At 42.8% G+C, this 20432-nt stretch overlaps 1 protein-coding gene across 16 annotated transcripts in view; it reads left to right on the top strand.

Moving 5' to 3' along the window:
* Positions 1 to 20432, top strand: part of PPFIBP2 (PPFIA binding protein 2) — a 143781-nt gene that overhangs the window by 69078 nt on the left and 54271 nt on the right. For 10 of the 16 annotated variants that reach the window (XR_004436128.1, XM_033206945.1, XM_033206932.1 and 7 more), the window contains 2 exons: positions 10746 to 10838; positions 15023 to 15136. Coding sequence is in view for 15 of the 16 variants with exons in the window: in XM_033206945.1 (XP_033062836.1) it covers positions 10746 to 10838; positions 15023 to 15136 (207 nt within the window). In the remaining variant the exon portion in view is untranslated. Of the gene's footprint in view, positions 1 to 9857; positions 9862 to 10745; positions 10839 to 13930; positions 14837 to 15022; positions 15137 to 20432 lie in introns of those variants that run through there. The other 6 variants (XM_033206929.1, XM_033206934.1, XM_033206941.1 and 3 more) reach the window with 6 other exon arrangements.

Genomic DNA, 20432 nt, shown 5'->3' with positions numbered 1-20432 from the left:
CCCCCCTTTCAACTGATGTCGCTACCAATGTCATAGAAAAAAAAAGAAAGAAAAAAAAAGACAGCCAAACTGAGATGAGTCTCTCACCCTCCCTCCCTTTCACCGCAAAATGTAACTGTGTTTCAGCATCCTTCTGTTTCATGGGCCAAGAGTCCCTACTCTCAGCCAAGGCTATCCCAGTATCTTGTCCTTGACCCAGTCCTCTTCCAGCTCTCTTCTTCCTCTGATTGTTTCTTCTCTCGGCTCCTTCCTGCCTATTTGTCCCTTGCCCTTGGTGGAAAATGCTTCTCAATTCTCAGGGAAAAAACAAATCAAAACTGTCTTTGACCCTGTGCTTGCCTCTTCATGCTGCCTTATAACTTACCTTCCTCTCACCATTAAGATTCTTGGTGAGTTGTTAGCCTGCTTGTTCATCCCTACTCCCTCCTGGTCACTCCTGAAGCCAGTGAGCACTAGCTTTGTTCCTATAGTCAGCTTTTAAATTCCTTCTGTAATGTTATTCTTGCTGCCTCTAGTTCTCAAGCAATCTTCCCCATACACTTTCCTTTGTATTCACTTCCATCTGGAAATCTTATAGATTAATGGCATTCTTGTGACCCAAGGAGCAGCTCCTCATTTTGGCCCTTGCCTAATTCTGTGTTCTCCAACTTTGGATCTTTCATGCCTATACGATTGTTGGTTGCTCATATGGGAGGTCTAGACAGTTGAAGAGACACCAGGCTCCAAAGCCTCCAGGGGAGCTAAGAGAGTCACAGCGCCCACTCCACCCCAACTCTAGCACCCAGTCCTGCTGCACTGTCTCTGAAGCTGTTTCCAGTAATAATGACTCAGTGCGTCTATTGGAGTTGGCAAGATGAGGACAGTCTTCAAAGAGTATTCTCTTTTTACTCTCCTCCTGGCTTTCACATCCTCTCATTACAGGATATCAGCACACATACAAATGCTGTTTCTGCAGCCCAGTGATACAAGCTTTTTATGTGTCCAGCCACCAGATAAAGAGAATTTAGCGGTGACCAAGCTCAGCCAAGGTTATAATTTTGGGGAAAAAAAATCTTGGTAAATCAAACGTGTTTCTCTACAAATCCAGCTCCCCAAGAAGATCAGTTAGGAGCTTCGTGCCAGCCCCTTGGTTGGAGAACTGATGGCCAGTTCATCTTCAAGGTGTCCTGTGTTTGCTGTGTTAGTTCCAGAAGACCAGAATGCCTGAAGGGTAGTGATTGTCATAGCTTCATGGGTAGCATGTCTGTATTGGGAAGGCTATTTCCAAAGCTGCTGTTCTCACATTCTCCTAGGGGAATTCCTTTATAGCCTTCAGACTCAATCATTCAAATGGTGCCTCCACTTTAAAGCCTCTTCTCTCTTTTGAAGGTGAAATATTTTTGTCTCTCCTCTATGCCCCTGCCATTCATGTGCATACAACTCTTTATGATAGTACTTATTACATCCTGCTGCAAAGGTTGATTTCTTTTTAACTTCTGTCCTTGTTCCCTGTAATACTACAGAGCTTTTTAAGGGCAGGAACTAAATCATTGTTTAGTACAGAAAGTGATACCTAGTGGGTGCTCAAGATTATTCAAGTCATTGAATAAATACATGCATGGAGTGTGATGACGTGAACATTGGTCAACCAAGAAGCTATTTATTTGCTGTTGTTCTTCCTTAAAAGAGGACATTTAGATCATTGAATGATAACCCCATCAGCAATACTTAACCTCACCTTATATATAATTGAAGGGAGGAGGGCATAAGGGTCAAGGTCAGGATAGACTTTATCTTGTTGGACTCCTGGTAGCAAAGTATCTGGTTGCACTCTATTCACATTGCATTTGGAAGGAATTTCTTTAACACTGTGCCAAAGGTGGTAGATTGGCTTGACCATTCTTCACCTAGAAAAAGTAGAACTGGTCCTGGGAATATTCAGGTTTATAATAAGTGCCAGAAAGCCCTAGAACTCCTTAATAAAAAAATCTAAGGGAAGTTTTCTTTTTTATAAGCACCTGCCTACACTCATACTACTGGGATCCCTTGGTGTTGGGTAACCAGAGTCCTGTAGCAGGAATTGACTGTAGCTTTTGTGATCCAATCATTTTTGTTTATTTATTTATTTTGGTCCCTTACTCTTAAGGTTTATGTCTTCTAAGTTTCTAAAAGGCGTTGCATGTGAGTGGTGCTTCTGAGCTTAAGATATAGCCTTAGTAACTTGGATATCTTCCCTGGTGCCCTGTGCCTGGCAGCTATGGTTCACTTGTAACTGGTTTTCTGGATTTTGATAAGATCCTTTTGACCAGGCAGCATGGCAACACTACGCATTTTCTTTTGTTTTCTTATTCAGCTAAAAATACATGTCATCTAAATGGCTAAATAAGGCAGAATCATTTTAAGGCTTATCCAGGACAAGGCTTACCCAATGTGCTGTGTTCAAAATCTCAGCATATTTACAGGCTTACCCAACATGCTGTGTTCAAAATCTCAGTGTATTTACAGGCAAAGAGCCATCATATAATTTAACATGCTCTGACCAGTTGGGACAGTATATGTACTGTGGCCAAGATCCTGAAGGCACTGGAATTTATAGCTTATTAGAAGCACTGAAGGAAATGTAATTCTTTACCTGGCCAAGATGACAGCTATTGATATCAAAAAAAAAGAAGGCAGATGCATTTTGAAGATCCCAAGGCAAGAGCTCTGAGAAACAACTGTTGGCTTCAGAAACCAACATGATGGCTAGAGCTGTCACACTGGGGAACTGACTGTCTTAGGTTTTCCCACACTCCTTACTTGTATACCAATGACAGCCCTGTTGTGATCTTCCCCTTGCCTCATTTGACTACTCTGGAACCAACTCCTTCCCCTAGTTCAGTGAAGTACAGTGCCAGAAGGAAGTCTCCTGGGTCATGCCAGTTGGGGAGTGCTACAGAAATGCCCTCACCCAGCATCCCTGAGGTGTACCAGAGCACATGTGAAGGGTGTGTTCTCCTTGCAAATGCCAGCCAGGCCATAAAGCAGTCATGCTGCCCACAAATCTGCAGGACCCCAGCCATGGCATCAAGCACTCAGACCCTGTCTAGAGCTCCATGAAGAGACTAATATGGCTATCCCGTGGCCAAGCTACAGTGGAAGGGCTAGGCCAGGAGAAAGCATTGTCATAGATATGAACAGCCACTGCAGTCAGAGGGTGATGTCTTTGAGGAGGCTGCTGGGGGTTAACTTGGCTGAAAAGTTCATGTTTAACCCGCATTTGAACTAACCTCTAGATTGGAACAGAAATAAAAACCCAGGTGTTTATGATTGGTTATTATTAGCTACAGAAATTCCCAATATACTCATTATAAACATGTATGTAGCACATAATACTTACAGTACACAGTAAAACACTTGTACGAAAGAAAAAAATGTGGCCATGAATATATGACTCCAAGATGTGAGCACTTTTTCAGGGATAGTGGAGAAGTGAACTCATCTTTGGCATTGTGGCCCAAAGGCATGATCCCAGGGCTATTAGCTAATGATGGGTTCTGTGTTGTCACTATCACAGAGGCTTTCTTTTTGTTTTGTTTTGTTTTTCATTTCAAGCCTGAAAGTATTTTGGTTATTGTTTCCTTGGGTTGTTTGTACAGATCTTTATAGATATTTCTTAGGCATCCTGATCAGAAATATCGCCCCCATTGTTCTCTTATACAAAAAGAGTGAATTAATTAAAACTTTTTGTACAAGGCATTAAATGATGCCTTCTAACTGCTGCTTCTAACTGAACATTGGTCTTTTAGATGAAACAAAGCTAAATTCATTTATAAGTTAGCTAAATTCATTTGTTAAATTATAATTTATAAATCATTTCTATATTCCTATGATTATTCAAAAACTGTTTATATCACACAGGAATTTTTAGAGCACCCTACTATAAAGAGCATTCTGGGCCGGGCGCGGTGGCTCAAGCCTGTAATCCCAGCACTTTGGGAGGCCGAGACGGTCGGATCACGAGGTCAGGAGATCGAGACCATCCTGGCTAACACGGTGAAACCCCGTCTCTACTAAAAAAAAATACAAAAAAATTAGCCGGGCGAGATGGCGGGTGCCTGTAGTCCCAGCTACTTGGGAGGCTGAGGCGAGAGAATGGCGTAAACCCAGGAGGCGGAGCTTGCAGTGAGCTGAGATCCGGCCACAGCACTCCAGCCTGGGCGACAGAGTGAGACTCCGACTCACAAAAAAAAAAAAAAAGAGCATTCTGTAGTTCTAGTGCCACACGTTTTCAGGTATACTGACCTAACTTGACCCTCTCTGTTGCTCCATGAAGCATGATTTTTTCTTTTGAAAGGATGGAAAGCCTGAGATGAGGTGACCTACCTGAGATTACACATGGTTAGGTACATCCCCACCCTCCTAATTATTCTTGGTTTGTCCTCTTTCTGCAGAGAAGGTGGTCCCTTAGGGAGGAGGATGCAACAGGAATTCTGTAAATGAATATGGAAGCAACACAAGAAAGTCCCCAGGGATCCCCTGACTTGAAGTTCAGCTGGGCCAAATCAGGGGAACAGGGAACCCAGAGCTCTCAGCCTCCCAGTGCCCAGACCTGGCATTTGTATAGCTGTGTCTGACATGTAATTCTCTCAACATAACTTCTTAAACAGTTGTTAGATATATTTCTGTTATTTACCCTTCATTTATTCATTTTCTGATTCATTTTCTGATTATATCTTTTAGACTTCAGCTCCTGTTGATTTCTTGTTTTGTTTGAACTTACTTTTTCATGTCCCACATCCTGTTCCACACCTCCACCAACCCCAGTTGATGCCCATGGGCCTGTTGCATCTTGTATTCATTCCCTGTCTTAACCTCTTTGTTCTACATGGGAAATAAGAATGGAAGCAAACAGGTGGTGGATAGAAAGTCATCTATTCCACACACAAAGGAGACTGGGTTTCCTTTTTATCCTAGTACATCCCACACAGACACTCCCTATGCCACAAAGTAGATCTCAATTAGCCCCTGACGATAATCCTGGTTTGAACTATAGTTGGCTTAGGACCGACAGTCCTATCTTAAAAATTGCCAGTTTAAGCAAATCAAGCAATAGTGGCAGAATTCCTTTGCAATTCAGAACTATATCCAAATAGCAGGAATTCTTTCCTACAGGTCTGTTTCCAAAGGAGTAAATTTTAGTCAGTTGATCACCTTTTGAGACAAATGGATTAACCAGAACTTTGGTTGCAAATAACAGAAACTCAGTTTGAACCAGGCCAAGAGGGAACCAACAGGAAGGGCTGGAATATATCTCTGCTTTTAGACAGCATGCACCAGGGATGAGAATGCCTCCAGTCTTTTTCTTGGCTTTTGTTTGCTTTTCTGTGCACATTGGATTCATAGCTGTCTCTTGCTGCAAGCCAGCCTTTTCCCCATGGAGCAGGACATGGCCACTGACAACCTCAGAACTGTGGCACCACCACTACCATGCTATGTTCCCAAGTTTAAAAATTCAGAGGAAGGATTTCAACAAGTCAAGCTTGGATCAAGTGGCAGGGAGATGAGGATCTTTCTAAGAAGATGGCAGCCCTCATTTGTGCCACATAATTACAGTAAAAGCGATGATCTTAGCCTACTCTACACAAACAATAGATTCCATTAAAGCAAGGTGCTGAAGAATTCTCTGCCAAGACTGATACAAGTCTTCTCTGTTCCTTTTTCTTAGCAAGAGAACAAGGGCAAAATTCAGCTGATCTAGGGTTCACCACAATTCATGATGAAGTTTCTTTTTTGGACCTTACACATCCCCTGAAAATCTCATCCCTAAAATGCAATGTTCTCCAAGGTGCAGAAATCTTGATTTCTTGAGTCTGCCAGCATCCAGCTCTCTGTGCCTGAGGAACTTATCAAGAGTAAATTTCTTACTGACCAAGGGGAGGGATGGGAGAGGCAGGGACAGGACCTGGTTTAGGTTAGGCTAGTGTCATTGTACGGTCCAAACTGCCCCTTATGTGGAGACTATCCCTGCTGGAATCTTGCTGGTCAGCCAGTCCTCTCCCTCCTGGCTACTCACGGTTCTCTTTCTATCCTCTCCCTGCTGAGGCTGATTGACTATCATGATCAACTCCAGAATCCCAACCATAGAATATCCTGCACAACTGATACATCTTCCTGAGGCCCCTCTCAGTTAGGGATGGCTTAGAAAATACCCACACCTTAGGCTGTTAATTGCTCAAGCTCCACATTAGGCTTGCCCAGCCCCAGCAGTGGTAACAGTTTGGGTCTTATAGAAACAGACCCTAGGATAATCTGTAAGAATCAAGGAGGTGTGTTGTCACTGTTTCTGAAACACTCCGGAATATTACTCTCAAGGCCTAGGGAAGACTTTGATATGACAACTCCGTGCTGTGTTTTATATTTGCCTCCACAAGATCTGAGTTTCAGAGGATGAATTCCTTGTGTCCGAGACTTTTTTCAGCCTCTTGAGAGCAAAGCTTGATAGACAGAAAGGTGGTGCTGAGTTCTTAACGATATGCATTCAAGAAGCCCTTGTCTTGATTCAGTTCCATGATATAGGAGAGGTAGTATGTTTCACTGTGGCATTCTCTAGTCAAAATTGAAGAGGATATGGAAATATCTGTAGTTAACAATTCTCCATAGGGCACACAGATTACATGGTTCTCACAATATTTTTAGGTAACTAACCTGAATTACAGTATCAGAAACAGTTCTGACAGTGGAAAATTTGAATGAGAAGATTGACTTTTCCCTGTCACATTTGTAGCAATAGCCATCAAAATAGAGGGGGAGGAAGTTTGATCAAATATATGTAACAGAGCTTACCACTGGCAGGTCTAGCCTAGTGCCTAATGTCATTGGTTGAGTAAAAATTAGCTCTTTCTTCTATTCATCTGTGGGTTGAACATCCTTAACAGGTAGAACAGGGGGTGGATGATACTCTCCTTTAGAGTCACTTGCCATATCACAGTGGGAAACAATAGAAAATTAGCATGTAGGCCAGGTGCAGTGGCTCATGCCTGTAATCCCAGCACTTTGGGAGGCCGAAGTGGGCAGATCACGAGGGCAAGAGATCAAGACCATCCTGGCCAACATGGTGAAACCCCATGTCTACTAAAAATACAAAAAATTAGCTGGGCGTGGTGGCACGCACCTGTAGTCCCAGCTCCTCAGGAGGCTGAGGCAGGAGGATCCCTTGAACCCAGGAGGCAGAGGTTGCAGTGAGCCTAGATTGCACCACTGCACTCCAGCCTGGTGACAGAATGAGACTCCATCTCAAAAAGAACAACCAAAAAAAAAAAAAAAACCCAGAAAATTAGCATGTGGCATCCTTTAGAATTTGATTGGACTTTCTTCTCTGTGGAATGTGCGCATGGTTCTTGCAACCTGACTTCATTCATGGAGAGCTGGGCAACTGCCCTATCACTGATTTACCTAATCAGGAACATGGACAAGACTTTTCAGGGATGCCTCAAACCTGGAATCATGCAGGGACCCACTATCCATCCAAGCCTTCTGTTTGCAATTCCACTATTAAAGAAGCAGGTATACTTGTTGACCAAGCAAGCTCTCTTTAAAATAGAGCAAAACAGAGGTGTGTCCTAACTCAGTCCTTTAAAATATATTTCTCAATAAATTGGAATCACATTTTGATAACCACAAAGCTTGTGCCCTGATGATGTAGTCATTTTATAATGCAAGAATGATACTAGAACGTGATTGAACCTGTTGCCGCATTATAAGAATACAGAATATACAGATTCACCCAAAGGCAAATCCTTACCTTTGGCTGATGAGTATTAGCATTCAGCAAGACAATCCTCTTCTTGGCCCTGTTCTCAGATGCTTTCCAAGTTTTTCTCCAGGTGTAGGTGGCATTTGATCCTGGCCTATGCCCTTCTGAAGAATGCAGATTTTTTTTAACATCCCAGTCCTATATAGATCATGAAAACACATAGCTCTGACTTCATCAAAAGCAAAGGATAGTGATACTTTGCGTTTCTGTCTGGAACATTATCTTTCACTGCTGTTTAATACCTTTAAAAAGCTTGCTGGAGACCAGTGATTCTGAGGACCTGTAGAAGAGGAAGATGCACTGTTCCTCTAGAACAGTGATTAGGGGTGGGGGAGGGACCTGTCTGCCATGCACACCACTGCTGTATGGACCAGTATGACTGCTAGGAAAGGAGTTGGCTCCTTGAATCTGTTATAGGAGGGACAAATATCAGGAACCACTGTTCTAGGTCCTCTAACAATGCTTCTAGATTTTCAAATATATTTTAATTAATAGAAACATTTTGTAGGAAACTCAAACATTATGGCAAAGTGCTCTGAACAGTGCCTGGCACATGCTGAGCACAAGGTGCTTGCTGTGTATTTACAGCACTGTGCCTGAACCGTATTATATTAGTCTCCATAGAATTGCTTTCACCTTTGGCCCATATTGTCCACTAGCCTCTGAACTATTCTGAGAACATCACACAAAACCAATGAGTTCTACTGGGCTCTGTTTACTCTAAGGGTGTCATCTTGGGTATTGCTGATCCTATTACACAAAATCTCTGTATGAAAACATGAAGTTTCTCCCTTGCTCCAGAATAATTATGCTTCTCCTAGGCAATTGATTTGATTTTACCACACTGATCTGCGCATCTGTTAACTTGATTGTGCTTCTCTTTTTCCATTGTCTGCTAGATTTTTGATCCCCCTTCTAGCATGTGTTATAGAATCTGGGTCATACATTTTATTAACTGAATTTCTGATTTCAACTTTCTTACTCTTTCTCAACTAATAAAAATAGTTACCTCTCTGGGTGATTGTATGGGTACACCTTTTATTATAATGAAGAATATACTGCACACCATTTGAATAAGGCATAGTTGGTACAGTGGCTTCTGGAGTCTGTGGAAGGAGTCTTCCCTTTGGTCTTCTCTCCTTCGTTTCCTGCCAGAGAATGGGCAGCTTCCAGAGCTAGGTGGCTCCTTGTCCATGTGGACTTGGCACTGGGGTGCTACATGCAGAGCTTCACTTGGACACCTGGGTCCTTTTTAATTCTCTGTTCACTGGAAATCACCATCATATGAATTCTTTTGACAAAGAAGTTGACCTGCTATTAAGAATTATTCTCCTATCTTTCCTTCTCAGGTTCTGAGAAAATATAGATTATAATATATTCTTGGATTCTAGTCAGAGAATTTGATCATGTGAGAACTGGAATATTAATTTAGCAACAATAAACTGCCATTAACAAAGAAGTCATTTGTGATTGTTAATGTTCTTAAGAGCTTCCATAACAATGAACAAGACATAGGCTCCAGAGGGGCTGGAGCAGAAGACAGAGGTGTGGCAGCAGGTGCTGCCTGGCACAGCTGGCCTGGGGAGTGGCCCCTGGGCCTGTCCTCTGGCTGCACCTTCAACAAACAAGCAATGCATCTTTCACTAGTGAGACTCCAGGGTTAATGCAGTATGCTTGGTCCACATTTCTGTTCTAGGACTGGGCATGACTCTGTTGCCCCTCACCTATGCAGTGCATTGGGAAGGGGTGGGATGAGAGGAGGAAGGAGGTGCCTTTTCTCATGGTGGTGGGAGAGCCCATGCTAAAAGTTGAAATGTGGGGAAATGGCCTAGGACAAGGTGGCCCAACTCTGGGTCTCACATCTGCCTCTACACAATTAAAACTTTCCTCTAGGGTGGTAGACACCTCCCTCGTGAATACTGAAGCACTGATTTCACTGGACCAGCTCAGATTGTATGATACTCAGTTACGCATTTAGCAATCAGATCTACTTTTTCAGACTGCCAACCCTCTAGGTGGCCTATTGCAGACCAGTCTGGTTTCAGTCTTCCGTTCGCATAGAGGAAGGAGGTGTTGGGGCCAGCTTGGTGACATTAGCTCCTTCTCTCCTGTCTGCCCACAACCAGGTCAGACACACCCAAGAAAGTGACACCTCCTTTCTCTGCTCAGGGCATTTGTAAGATTCTGCTTCTCCTCTGACATTTCACATCCTCTCCCTTTCCTCTGTTTTCTGTAGTTTCTGGCTACCTGTCATTTCCTGTGCTTTTGCTCTGGCATCCCTCTGGCTATTATTTAAGTTCTTCTCAAGATGTTTGTCTTAGCTTGCTTCTCTCAGCTCTTAGCACTGCAGAAATGTGACCTGCTAGCCTGGCTACCAAAGCTCTTATTGGAGGGTGGGATTGGGGTGGGAAGGGATGTGTGAGTGAAGGGCCTTGTAGTTGACATCCTCCATCCTTCGTGCTCACTGTGATATTCAGGATGGGCCTCCATGCAGCAAGGTGTGCCTTGGCTTCAGGGGACCCTGGTGTGAGAGTTAGGAGATACCAAGATCTATGCAGAAGCTGTTCCCCTGTAGTCCCTTGGTGAATGGTGCCAGCTCTCCAGTCTCCTCAAAGAGCAGACCCTCATTGTCGACATGCCTCTGGAGGCTGTGCCTCTGGCTAACCCAGACCCAGCTGGTCAAGTCAAGCACTGCTGGGCCTAGAGTTTCACAGAGGCCCTCCTGGCCAGGAGTGAGGTCATCCAGGGGGTGGTTGTGCCAACTTCCAGGGCACACCTTTCAGTGGCATGTGATCTGGTTCTCCTCATGGTAGTTTTGAAATCTTGTGGTTTCCTGTTTTGATGAGTGGTTTTGTACATATAATCAGTGAAACTATCCTCACAAATTACATGCATCCCCTCTTTCATTTAGAAGTTGGTAAGATGTTTTTCCAACCTTTTAAGTATATTCTTTTTTTTCTGTCCTCTTTAGTCCCAGATAAACCACCACAGTGCTGCTACTAATGAAACCTACCAGGAACGCTTGGCACGTCTAGAAGGGGATAAGGAGTCCCTCATATTGCAGGTGAGTACTGTTTGGTGAGAATCAGCTCATCCTGTTACCTCCTACTATGTAGTTTCCCCTACGTGGAAGGGAAGCACAAGAGATTTTCTCTGTTGGAATTTTTCTCCTTCCAAAGCATATGTTTTTAGGAAAGACTTTTCCTGAAATAAAGCATTAAGTAACTGAGGGGACATTTAACTCTAGACTTGGCTTTAGGGGGCTGTGGATTCATTCATTCATTTATCATGCACTACCAAGCACCTGCCTCTCTACACTGGAAGCCCCATGACCAGGCTGATTTCCAGGTGCTAAGAATGAACAAAATGGGGCCTGTCCCCCAGAAGTCCCTGAGTCTTGTGCGGGAGGGGAGATATATCCTCATGCCACTAATGAAACAGAGCTGTGGGTGATATGGGCCTAAGGGTGAATGCTGGATCTAGACTGATCACTTTGATACCAAATCCCCTGGAGCTGGTAATGGGCTAAGCCTTTGATCGCTGTCTTGCTTGAAAGAGAGGAACTCCAAAACCTTTTATGGAGAAGGACAGTCAAGAGAGCTTTTTTTGCTTTTGAAAGTTTGTGTGCCTTGGTAGGACATAGAGTTAAGTATTCTCATAAGAAGGCTGTTGAAGAAGCAGGTCTAGCACTTTGCTGTGTTAACTCTTGAAAATATAAATTGATTTAGCAAGCATTTACTCAAGGTCTGGTATGCATCAGATATTAATTGGTGATTTGGAAAATATAAAGGCTCGTATCCTAATCCCAGCTCCTTAAAAGCTTAAAGGGTGATGAGTTAGACTGGTGACAGAATGAAGGTAGGGGTTGAGGGGGGCCTGGCCCCCACCCCAGGCTATGGGCTTTAGCTTGGAGCACTAGGGTTATGAGGTGGCAATGTGTTTGTTTTATCTCTTTTTACCTTATATATTTTATTCTTTCATTGTATTTTATGAACATAAGGGTAATGAATGATTTTAGAAACTTTTAAAATTCTAAAAATTTGAAGAAGCAGGTTAAACATTTTGGCCTTTTTTCCAGTGTATTTTTTTTTTTTCTCTTGCCTCTATTCTAAATAACTGAGCTCATATAAAATATACAGTTTTACTTTGAAGTTTTGTGTTTTTCTTCACTTCATTAATTTCTTCATTATAAAATAATTGAGTATCTACAACTTGTGAGATGCTGGCTTTAGATGCTAGGATGCAGCAGTGAAGGAAGCAAACTAAGTTCCCGTTCTTGTGGATCTTCCATTTGAAAGACAGAGAGTGGGCCAGGTGCAGTAGCTCATGCCTGTAATCCCAGCACTTTGGGAGGCTGAGGCAGGTGAATCACCTGAGGTTAGGAGTTGGAGACCAGCCTGACCAGCATGAAACCCTGCCTTTACTAAAAATACAAAAATAAGCCAGGCATGGTGGCGGGTGCCTGTAATCCCAGCTACTCGGGAGGCTGAGGTAGGAGAATTGATTTAACCCAGGAGGTGGAGGTTGCAGTGAGCTGACATCGCATCACTGCACTCCAGCCTGGGCAACAGAGTGAGCCTCCATCTCAAAAAAAAAAAAAAAAAAAAAAAAAAAAGAGAGAAAAGAAAACAAAAAGGAGAGTGTGAATTGACAATAAGCCAATACATAAACTATTTCAGGCACTGGTAAGAACTCTGGAAAAAAGTAAAGCAGGATGAGGATTGTGTAGTAAAAGGAAGATCTCCTTTACAGGAGGAAGCCGGGCAGGGAGCCATGCAGATACCTGGAGAAGTGCATTCCAGGCAGAGCAGGTGGTCAGTCCAGCCCACACAATGGGGCAAGAGTGTGCTTGGGGTGTGGGAAGAATAGCAAGGGGCCATTGTGCCTGGAGTCTGTGCCCAAAAGTGTGGTGCAAACTGCGTTTTAGAGAGGTGGCAGGGGCCAGATTGAATAGCACATTGTAGCACAGATGTTTGAGGGATATGTAATTTGAAACTTTTATCCCAATGACATGATTAATGAAAGAGTATCCAATGTAAGATTTTGCAGCAAACAGTATGACATTGCAAACTTTTGAACCAGGACCCTTCATGATTGAAATAGCACATTCCTATTTAGAGAGGATTACAATTTAATTTTTTAAAGTCCTGTGTAATAATGCTGCCTTTCACATTCATAGTTTTCTAAAATTCCAAATTCTTGAATAATCCCCATTTAAATAATCCTAACACAATTGGGAAGCTGCTTGCCAGTAAAGTCAGAAGTTGACCCTAGTGGTTTCTACTCTACTGGGAGCTTATGGGCAGACTCCAGGATTATCTGTTACGTGATCACTCCTGTTCTGTAGTGGCCCAGTGGAGCTGGTTAGGCAGATTCTCAGCAGGGTAGAGCCTCTTGCTTAATGCACACAGCAGCTTAGCCAGACTGAATTAATTTAGAGTCCTTGGCCCAGAAAGTTTTCCTGGTTCTACTCGTAGAAAAAGGCAAATCACACATAACAAAATACTTTGTTTCTAGGATTAGTTAAAAACAAAACCAAAATCTCTTATATCTTCATTGTAATGTAACTCCTTAAGAAAAGGATTTTCATCCTTTTTTTTTTTTTTTTAACTTGTGTATCCTCCAGTACCTAAAATTATGCCTAGCATCTATTAGGGTCTCAAAAATAGTTGTTTTTAGTGAACGAAGGTCACATTTTAGGACCTTTATGTATTTTGTCTGGATTTCCTACATCCCTTCATCCGTAATACTTAGAATCAGCCTTGAGATTCAGAAGGCCCCTGGAGCTGAACAATTAGCTACAGAATGCTAGAGATCCTATAATTCCTTGAGTATCACCAACACATGGTCTCAAGGCATGGTATAGACCATAGAAATGTTTAACCCTCATAATAAGATTAACCAGAAAACATCCTTCACAAACAGAAACTCTAGATTCCAGCGAACAAAGCCCACCCCGAGAGTCCTGCCCTTTTGAAAGTGGAGTTAGTTCAGGATGGCTGAGAGTGTTGGGCCACAGGGATTAATAAACAAACACCCACCCACAAAGGTTTGCGTGTAAGGTGGACCAAGTTGATAGAGCCTTTTTTTTTTTTTAACAGATTTTTTGGTTTAAAGTGGAATGTTAACCATGTGTCGACTCCAGGAATATGTTTCAATAATTCATTCATCGTTTGGGAAAATAAAAATGGAGATCTTAAAGTAGACATATTAATTTAGATTAGTTCCTTTTTAAACAGGCGCTTTATAATTCAGAAAGTTTATTTAAACACTCATAAATGAATTACATCAACTCATACTCCATCTATTATTCCATTACAGACTGGGAAATAATTCCAGATAATCTATATGTAAATGGCAATGACTCTAACCAAAAAGGTTGAAAGGATCTCAGTTTATCAACTGTTAATTTCTTCACTTTGGGGAGGACACTCATTCTCTTTCTTCTTGCTTTGAGCCATCTCTTAATAAAGAAAAAGGATCCTGGGGCAGTTTGCTAATAGAGAAGGCTATGAAAACCATTGTTAATATATAGTTAGGGCATAATTTGAATGACTTCCTGTAAATGAGTTTTTACTAATTAATATTTTCAATAGAGATTCTCAGCATTCTTCAGAAAGATGACTTTGTTCCTGCCACCGTATGTGTAATGTAGCTCCTCTATATTTATGACTTAGAGTCATGTTTTGGCCTGTGAAGCACAAAAACCTTTCTGGAGCCAAGTTTTGTCAGCGCTAATACATGCCCTTTACAGCCCACATTCCTTAATTGCAACAAAACACTCGCCTGATAGGTGAGCAGTCCTCACACCCTTATGAGAGAGGTAAGGTCATTGGTTAGTTTCCATGAAGTTTGGAACGCTCTTCCACATGAGGTTGCAGAAGTCCTGAGAAGCCAGCTGAGATGTGCCTTGAGGTTGGGGCTGTTCTGGAAAAGGAATAAGGAGCAGGAGTCCAGCCCAGAGGCAGCTTCTGTGGCTGTTGGGTGTTTTACTCTTGAGTCTGTCAAGAGCAGTAAACGTGACCCATGTCATCAGAGCAGTGGCCGAGATTCCCTGGTAAGGTAAGAATCTAACTGGAGCTGCCTTCATTCAGGGCACTTCCTCCACCCGTCACTCAGCAAAAAGCAAAACTGTTCCCTGTGTGTAAGAGTCAGTGGTGAGGTTTCACGGCTCCCCTGCGGTGGGGAGGCTTTCCTGCACCATGTCAAGTCCCTGGTCCTCCACCACTGCTTTATTTCCTGGAACAGGTGAGTGTCCTCACAGACCAAGTAGAAGCCCAGGGAGAGAAGATTCGAGACCTGGAAGTGTGTCTGGAAGGACACCAGGTGAAACTCAATGCTGCTGAAGAGATGCTTCAACAGGTAAGGGCGGGTGCTCTGAAGGCCCTTGGGTTGTGAAGCAGCTCATGTGCTGAAGCCCCTTTGTGTGCCCAGGCTACAGCTCTCGCTGTTGTCTTTGCCATCCTGCCTGGAGGCGGGATTGGCCGCTCAGTGTATAGTGTTTATACAGCAAGTGAAACCAACCTGAACATTGAGGGTGGCAGAGGGAGTTGGGAAAGGAAGGGCTGCCCTGAGATGAATAACCTGCTGAGCTGGTTAGACAGATTCCCAGATAGCACTTTCCCCAGACCTGGTGCAGTGAGGGAGCCCTCAGCTGGGGGCCTCACCCTCATCCTGTGGGTGCCATCTGGAGTTTTAGAAAGTCAATTCTCAGCTGATTCTATGCCCCTTTCCCATCCCACTCCACCTCTTCCTACTCTATATAGTTTTTTAAATAAAAATTACTACATAAATAACATTTTAATATAATTTAATAGATATCAAAATGAAAAAATATTAAACTGTTCCCTACCATTCAAATCATGTCTTCTCCTTGTTTTCTTTTTGTCCTTATGTTATGTGTATACATGTACTTTCCAAATCTGTAGTCCCAAGAGATATGCAATTTAGTCCTCTGATTTTGTATGCATAATATCATATAATTTTTCCCATTTTAAATTTTTGCTGTATTGTCATCTTTACTATCACTTATAATAGATTTTCTTAGTAAAAGTATCAGAATTGACCTAATTATTTTTCAATTCTTAAATACTTTTTCTGTATTGTAAATAATGAGCTACAATTTTTTAGGAAGGGGTGTTGAATTTTTATTGTATCAAAACTCTTTTCAGAATTTGTTGAGAAGCTAATTAGGTTTTTAAATGAACTGTATTAATATATCTAATTTTAAATTTTCCTTAAATCATTCTTACATTTTAAGTTATCTTGAAAATTAAACAATGACTGAAGTTTATGTGTATATGCCTTATAACTCCTGGCAGAGTACTTGGCACATAAAAGGTGCTCACAATTACTTAAAGAACAAAAGTTTGGTCCTTAAAATGAGTGGATTCAGTTAGAGGACTACTTACAATCTTTCCCCCAAAAGCACTAGCATTTTTTTTTTAATTGTCATGATCAGCATAAGACTCAGATTGTTTCTTGACAGCATACTGGTGAACACAGGCTTTGCATTTTACCTTTGGTCACACGATAAACATCTTAATTCTGGTGTTTGCTAGTTTGAGTGCCTTTGAATAACTTTGTATAAATGTAAGTCAGTGTTTTCATATATATGTCTTCATAAAAACCAGTTCCAATGGTTCGGGAACTTTTGTTTGTTATCTTTTCATTGCTAATTAATAAATTACCACATTCTTGGCTCCATTTGATTTTCTACTTAGGTTGTGTGCCATATCTCTTGTTCATAATATTCCCTAAAAATCTGACTAGCAAGAGGAATTGAGGCTTTTTTTTTTTCTAATTGAATCTTTCTTTTGAAGACCCAGGAAAGAAAATAGCCTGGTGGAAAAAAATCTCAAATGATGAAAGTATTTTCAGAAAGAGTGCAGAAAACAACCTACTAGATTGTGTTTTCAAGTCTGCACAAGGTGTGGTTTTGAGGTGAGAAGGATAAGGGAGGAAGATGATGGAATGGTGTAAACAATCCAGAAAGAGATCAAGAACATTTGAATATGGAAAGGAACATGTCAGAAGGTTGATGTTTCAGGAAGGTTATGCTGGGATAGTAACCACATAATCAGAGGTCAGAGAATAGCTGCATTGTAGTGCCTGAGTTATCTGACTGCCCGTGCTGCTGAGCCTCCTCTGCATAGCTCTCTATGGCAGTGTTTCTGCTCCATTGTCAAAGTGTCTGTGACAAGGAGTCTGATCGTGATGCCCTGTACCACTTGGGGAGAGGCTGTCTAGTTTCTCTAAGCATCATCCCATGGATGCCATTTTAGACTTTTTAAAAAGTCATAAGCTCAGTTACCTTTTTTATTCTGTTTATTCTAAATCCTCTTTCTTGTGTGCTATGGGTTTGGTATTGGGCATGTGGTACCATGCACCATACAAGTAGATGTCTTAACCTGGCATATTTTGGAGTATGGTAGCCACTTCTGAGTTTCAAAGATTCCTGAGCTTGACCAAGTTATTTTTCTGCTCATAAGCTTTCATTGTGTTCTCTCAGATTGTCAAGGGTAAAATGATAGCAGTGTGCAGTGCTCCTTTCTTAACAAATTGAGTTCAAGCCATAGGACACATCTGAGCCTCATCTCCCACTCATGTGTTCGCTGGGCTGGGTGGCACCAGAGCTTGAGATCTTTTGAGTTCCCAGATCTAAATCCAAAGTTGAATGTTCGGCCACACATGCTGTTGCTTTCCTGACATCTGTTTGATGCTGTTTGTGAAGACACTTGATTCTTGCACCACAGTGCTGATGCAATATCTCTGGCTGGACTATGTATGCATTCTCTGAGCTAGGGACAGGCAAACACTTGCCTGATTTGACTGAGATATCCTGGGCTGCAGGGCCCTTGGCTTCTGGTGGTAGGAGCAAGAATGACTCATGGCCTAGAGGCAGAGAATGGAGACAAACAATTGCCTCTTTCTGCCAGCCTCAGAAACCATTCCTGCCCAGAGCCAAGGCGAGCCTGCTGCTCAAAGGCTCTAAAGGAAATCCTTTCACTGTCTCAGCATGCGCCCTTCTGACTGCCTATAGATAAGGTGCTTCCTCTGGGTTTGCTGCTCCTGATAACCCTGCAGGCTGAAGACATCCTGTCTGAAGGCAGCAGCTGCTGTTCTACTCCAGTTGACTGCCCATTTAGGCCCAGTAATGCTAGATATTCTCATTTTTCACAAGACTCAAAATCCAGATTTAAAGAGTTAAAGACGTCTGCTTTTAAAATATTAGCAGCTAATTTAAGCTTTTTTAAATGCTGTGTGAATCATACAGTACATGCCTATAGGTCAAGCCTGGCCTGCAGGCCTCTAATCTGCAACCTCTGCTCTAGACTTGGCCCCTTCCACAGTCTGGAATAACTCTAGGGGGACTTGGGGAAAGCCAAATCAATGAGCATAGCCCAAACTTTGTGCTTAGAGGGGCTCCAAGAACCCCAGTTGAGCTCTCTCTCTCCATAGTGTTCTCTTGACCAATGTCAACCTCCCTCCAGGAGCACAAGAGGTGAGGAGTTAGTTCCCTACCCAGTTCATGAACAATGTACTCATTGTATCCCCAGCCACAACATCCTCAGCCTGTCCCTGCTCAAGGCTGACCTCCCAACTCGTATCTATTTTTGTCTACACATGAACTCACCTAGCTCCAGAAAGAGCAAAAAGACCTCTCTTGGGGTTAGACAGGCAAACCAGAACCAACCAGAGCCAGCAAAGGGGCAGGTCCACATGAGCCCACCTAGATTATGAACACTTTTCAGGGCAAAATAATGTTTCTATTTTGCAGCCCATGGCAGGATATGGGATGGGAAGGGTATATGATAGCTACAAGTATCTCTCAGGACTGCTACAAGCAGACAGCTACAAGCGTCTCATAGCTGTCAACATAGACATATAGACATACCTTGTAGCTGTCTGTATAGACAGCTACAAGCATCTCTCAGGACTGCCTATGGAAGCACCTAGTCAGATGTGGTCTTAGACTCACTGAGCATGTCTGGATTGCCCAGGAAACTTTCCCCATTAAGAAGAGACGTTTCTTGGCCAGGCGCTGTGGCTCACGCCTGTAATCCCAGCACTTTGGGAGGCCGAGGTGGGCGGATAACTTGAGGTCAGGAGTTCGAGACCAGCCTGACCAACATGGTGAAACCCTGTCTCTACTAAAAATACAAAATTAGCCAGGTGTGGTGGTACACGCCTATAATCCCAGCTACTTGGGAGGCTGAGGCAGGAGAATCACTTGAACCCAGGAGACGGAGGTTGCAGTGAGCCAAGATCATGCCATTGCACTCTAGCCTGGGCAACAAGAATGAAACAAAAACAAACAAACAAAAAAAAATGAAGAGACATTTCTCAAAAGGATCTTTAAGGGAGGTACAATCCGTGTCAGTTTTCACTGGTCTGGTATTGTCTGAGCCTGAAAGTAGAACTCGCAGCACTGGGCCCTGCCTCTTTGGTCCTTAAGCAGATCAAGGCATTGCTCAGCTGCACACTGAGGCTATCAGAGGCCAGGGCCCAGAATTGTACCCTAGGGTTTCAGGCACGGACCAGCGATGTTCTCGTGACTGGCTCAAACTATGCTGGCAACAAAAATCTCTGTATCATGGGGAGGATTTCCCTGGTCTGTGATATACTTGAGGCCCGTGGTGGCATTTTCTAAAGTAGCCACTGTGAGCTCACTGGGGTCTAGTAGGTTCTGCACCCTTCTCTAGAGGAAGAGGATCTCTGGGAAGAAGCTGATGCTACTCAGTGGATAAGAGGTTTTACATGGAGCTGGTGACCAAATGGAGCATTTTCCAGAGACTGGCCATTTACAGATATAATCCATATAAACAGAAACAATGTTCAGTGTCAAAACAACACAGGGAAAGGGAGCACCGTGGGGAGGAAGTAAGGATGCAAACCTTGTGAGGACATTATCCTGCTTTTGGGAAATCTTGGACAACACCAGCCTCTATTTCCATCCTCCCTACTGAGCCAGAGCTTCAGGGTTTAGGCAACTTCATTTTTTTGACTTTTAGGTGAGGTTGGGGAGTGACAAATATAGGGGATTAAGAGTTCATGGATATGAGTTTCTGTAGATTCGCTATTTGCTGTTGATCTGGGAAAGTCAGTGCACCTGTTTTCTTACTAGTAGAGATTGAGGACAACAATATGGACTCTGTATTGCCCACCTCTTACTTCTCAGAGTTATAGTAAAGTTATTCCAGTGTTATTAAGCACGAGCTATCACACAGATGGGCATTGTGAGTCAAGACACTGAGCAGGAGGTCGTGGGCCTAAGACATAGGCCTAGTAGCTGCCTGGTAAATTTCCCAGGAGCACCTTTAAGCAGGTATTTCTCTCTCAAAGAGAGTATTAAACAGAGCTGTGTACATGTTCCGGTGGGAACACAAATCTCTCTGAGGTGGGTAAGACACTGATTCAGAAATGAAGAAAACAGGAATTTTTCAAATATTCCCCAAAATTCCCTCTGGGGATTTATGAGCTAATGAGTTTCTTCATGCTTATCCAATGTGATGTTGGGTATCCAGACTACAGGGCAAAGTAGATACTTTAACTCCATTTTACAGATAAGAGTGAGGTTCAGAGAGATGATTGAGTTAGTGAGGACGGAGTCTGGACTCAAACTCGAGTTGACTACAAGCACCTCTTCTCTGCACAG

This window comes from Trachypithecus francoisi, unplaced genomic scaffold (genome assembly GCF_009764315.1).
Source record: "Trachypithecus francoisi isolate TF-2019V2 unplaced genomic scaffold, Tfra_2.0 Lachesis_group8, whole genome shotgun sequence".
NCBI lineage: Eukaryota > Metazoa > Chordata > Mammalia > Primates > Cercopithecidae > Trachypithecus > Trachypithecus francoisi.
Note: the sequence above shows the minus strand (reverse complement) of the source record. Positions and strands in the feature narration are given on the sequence as shown.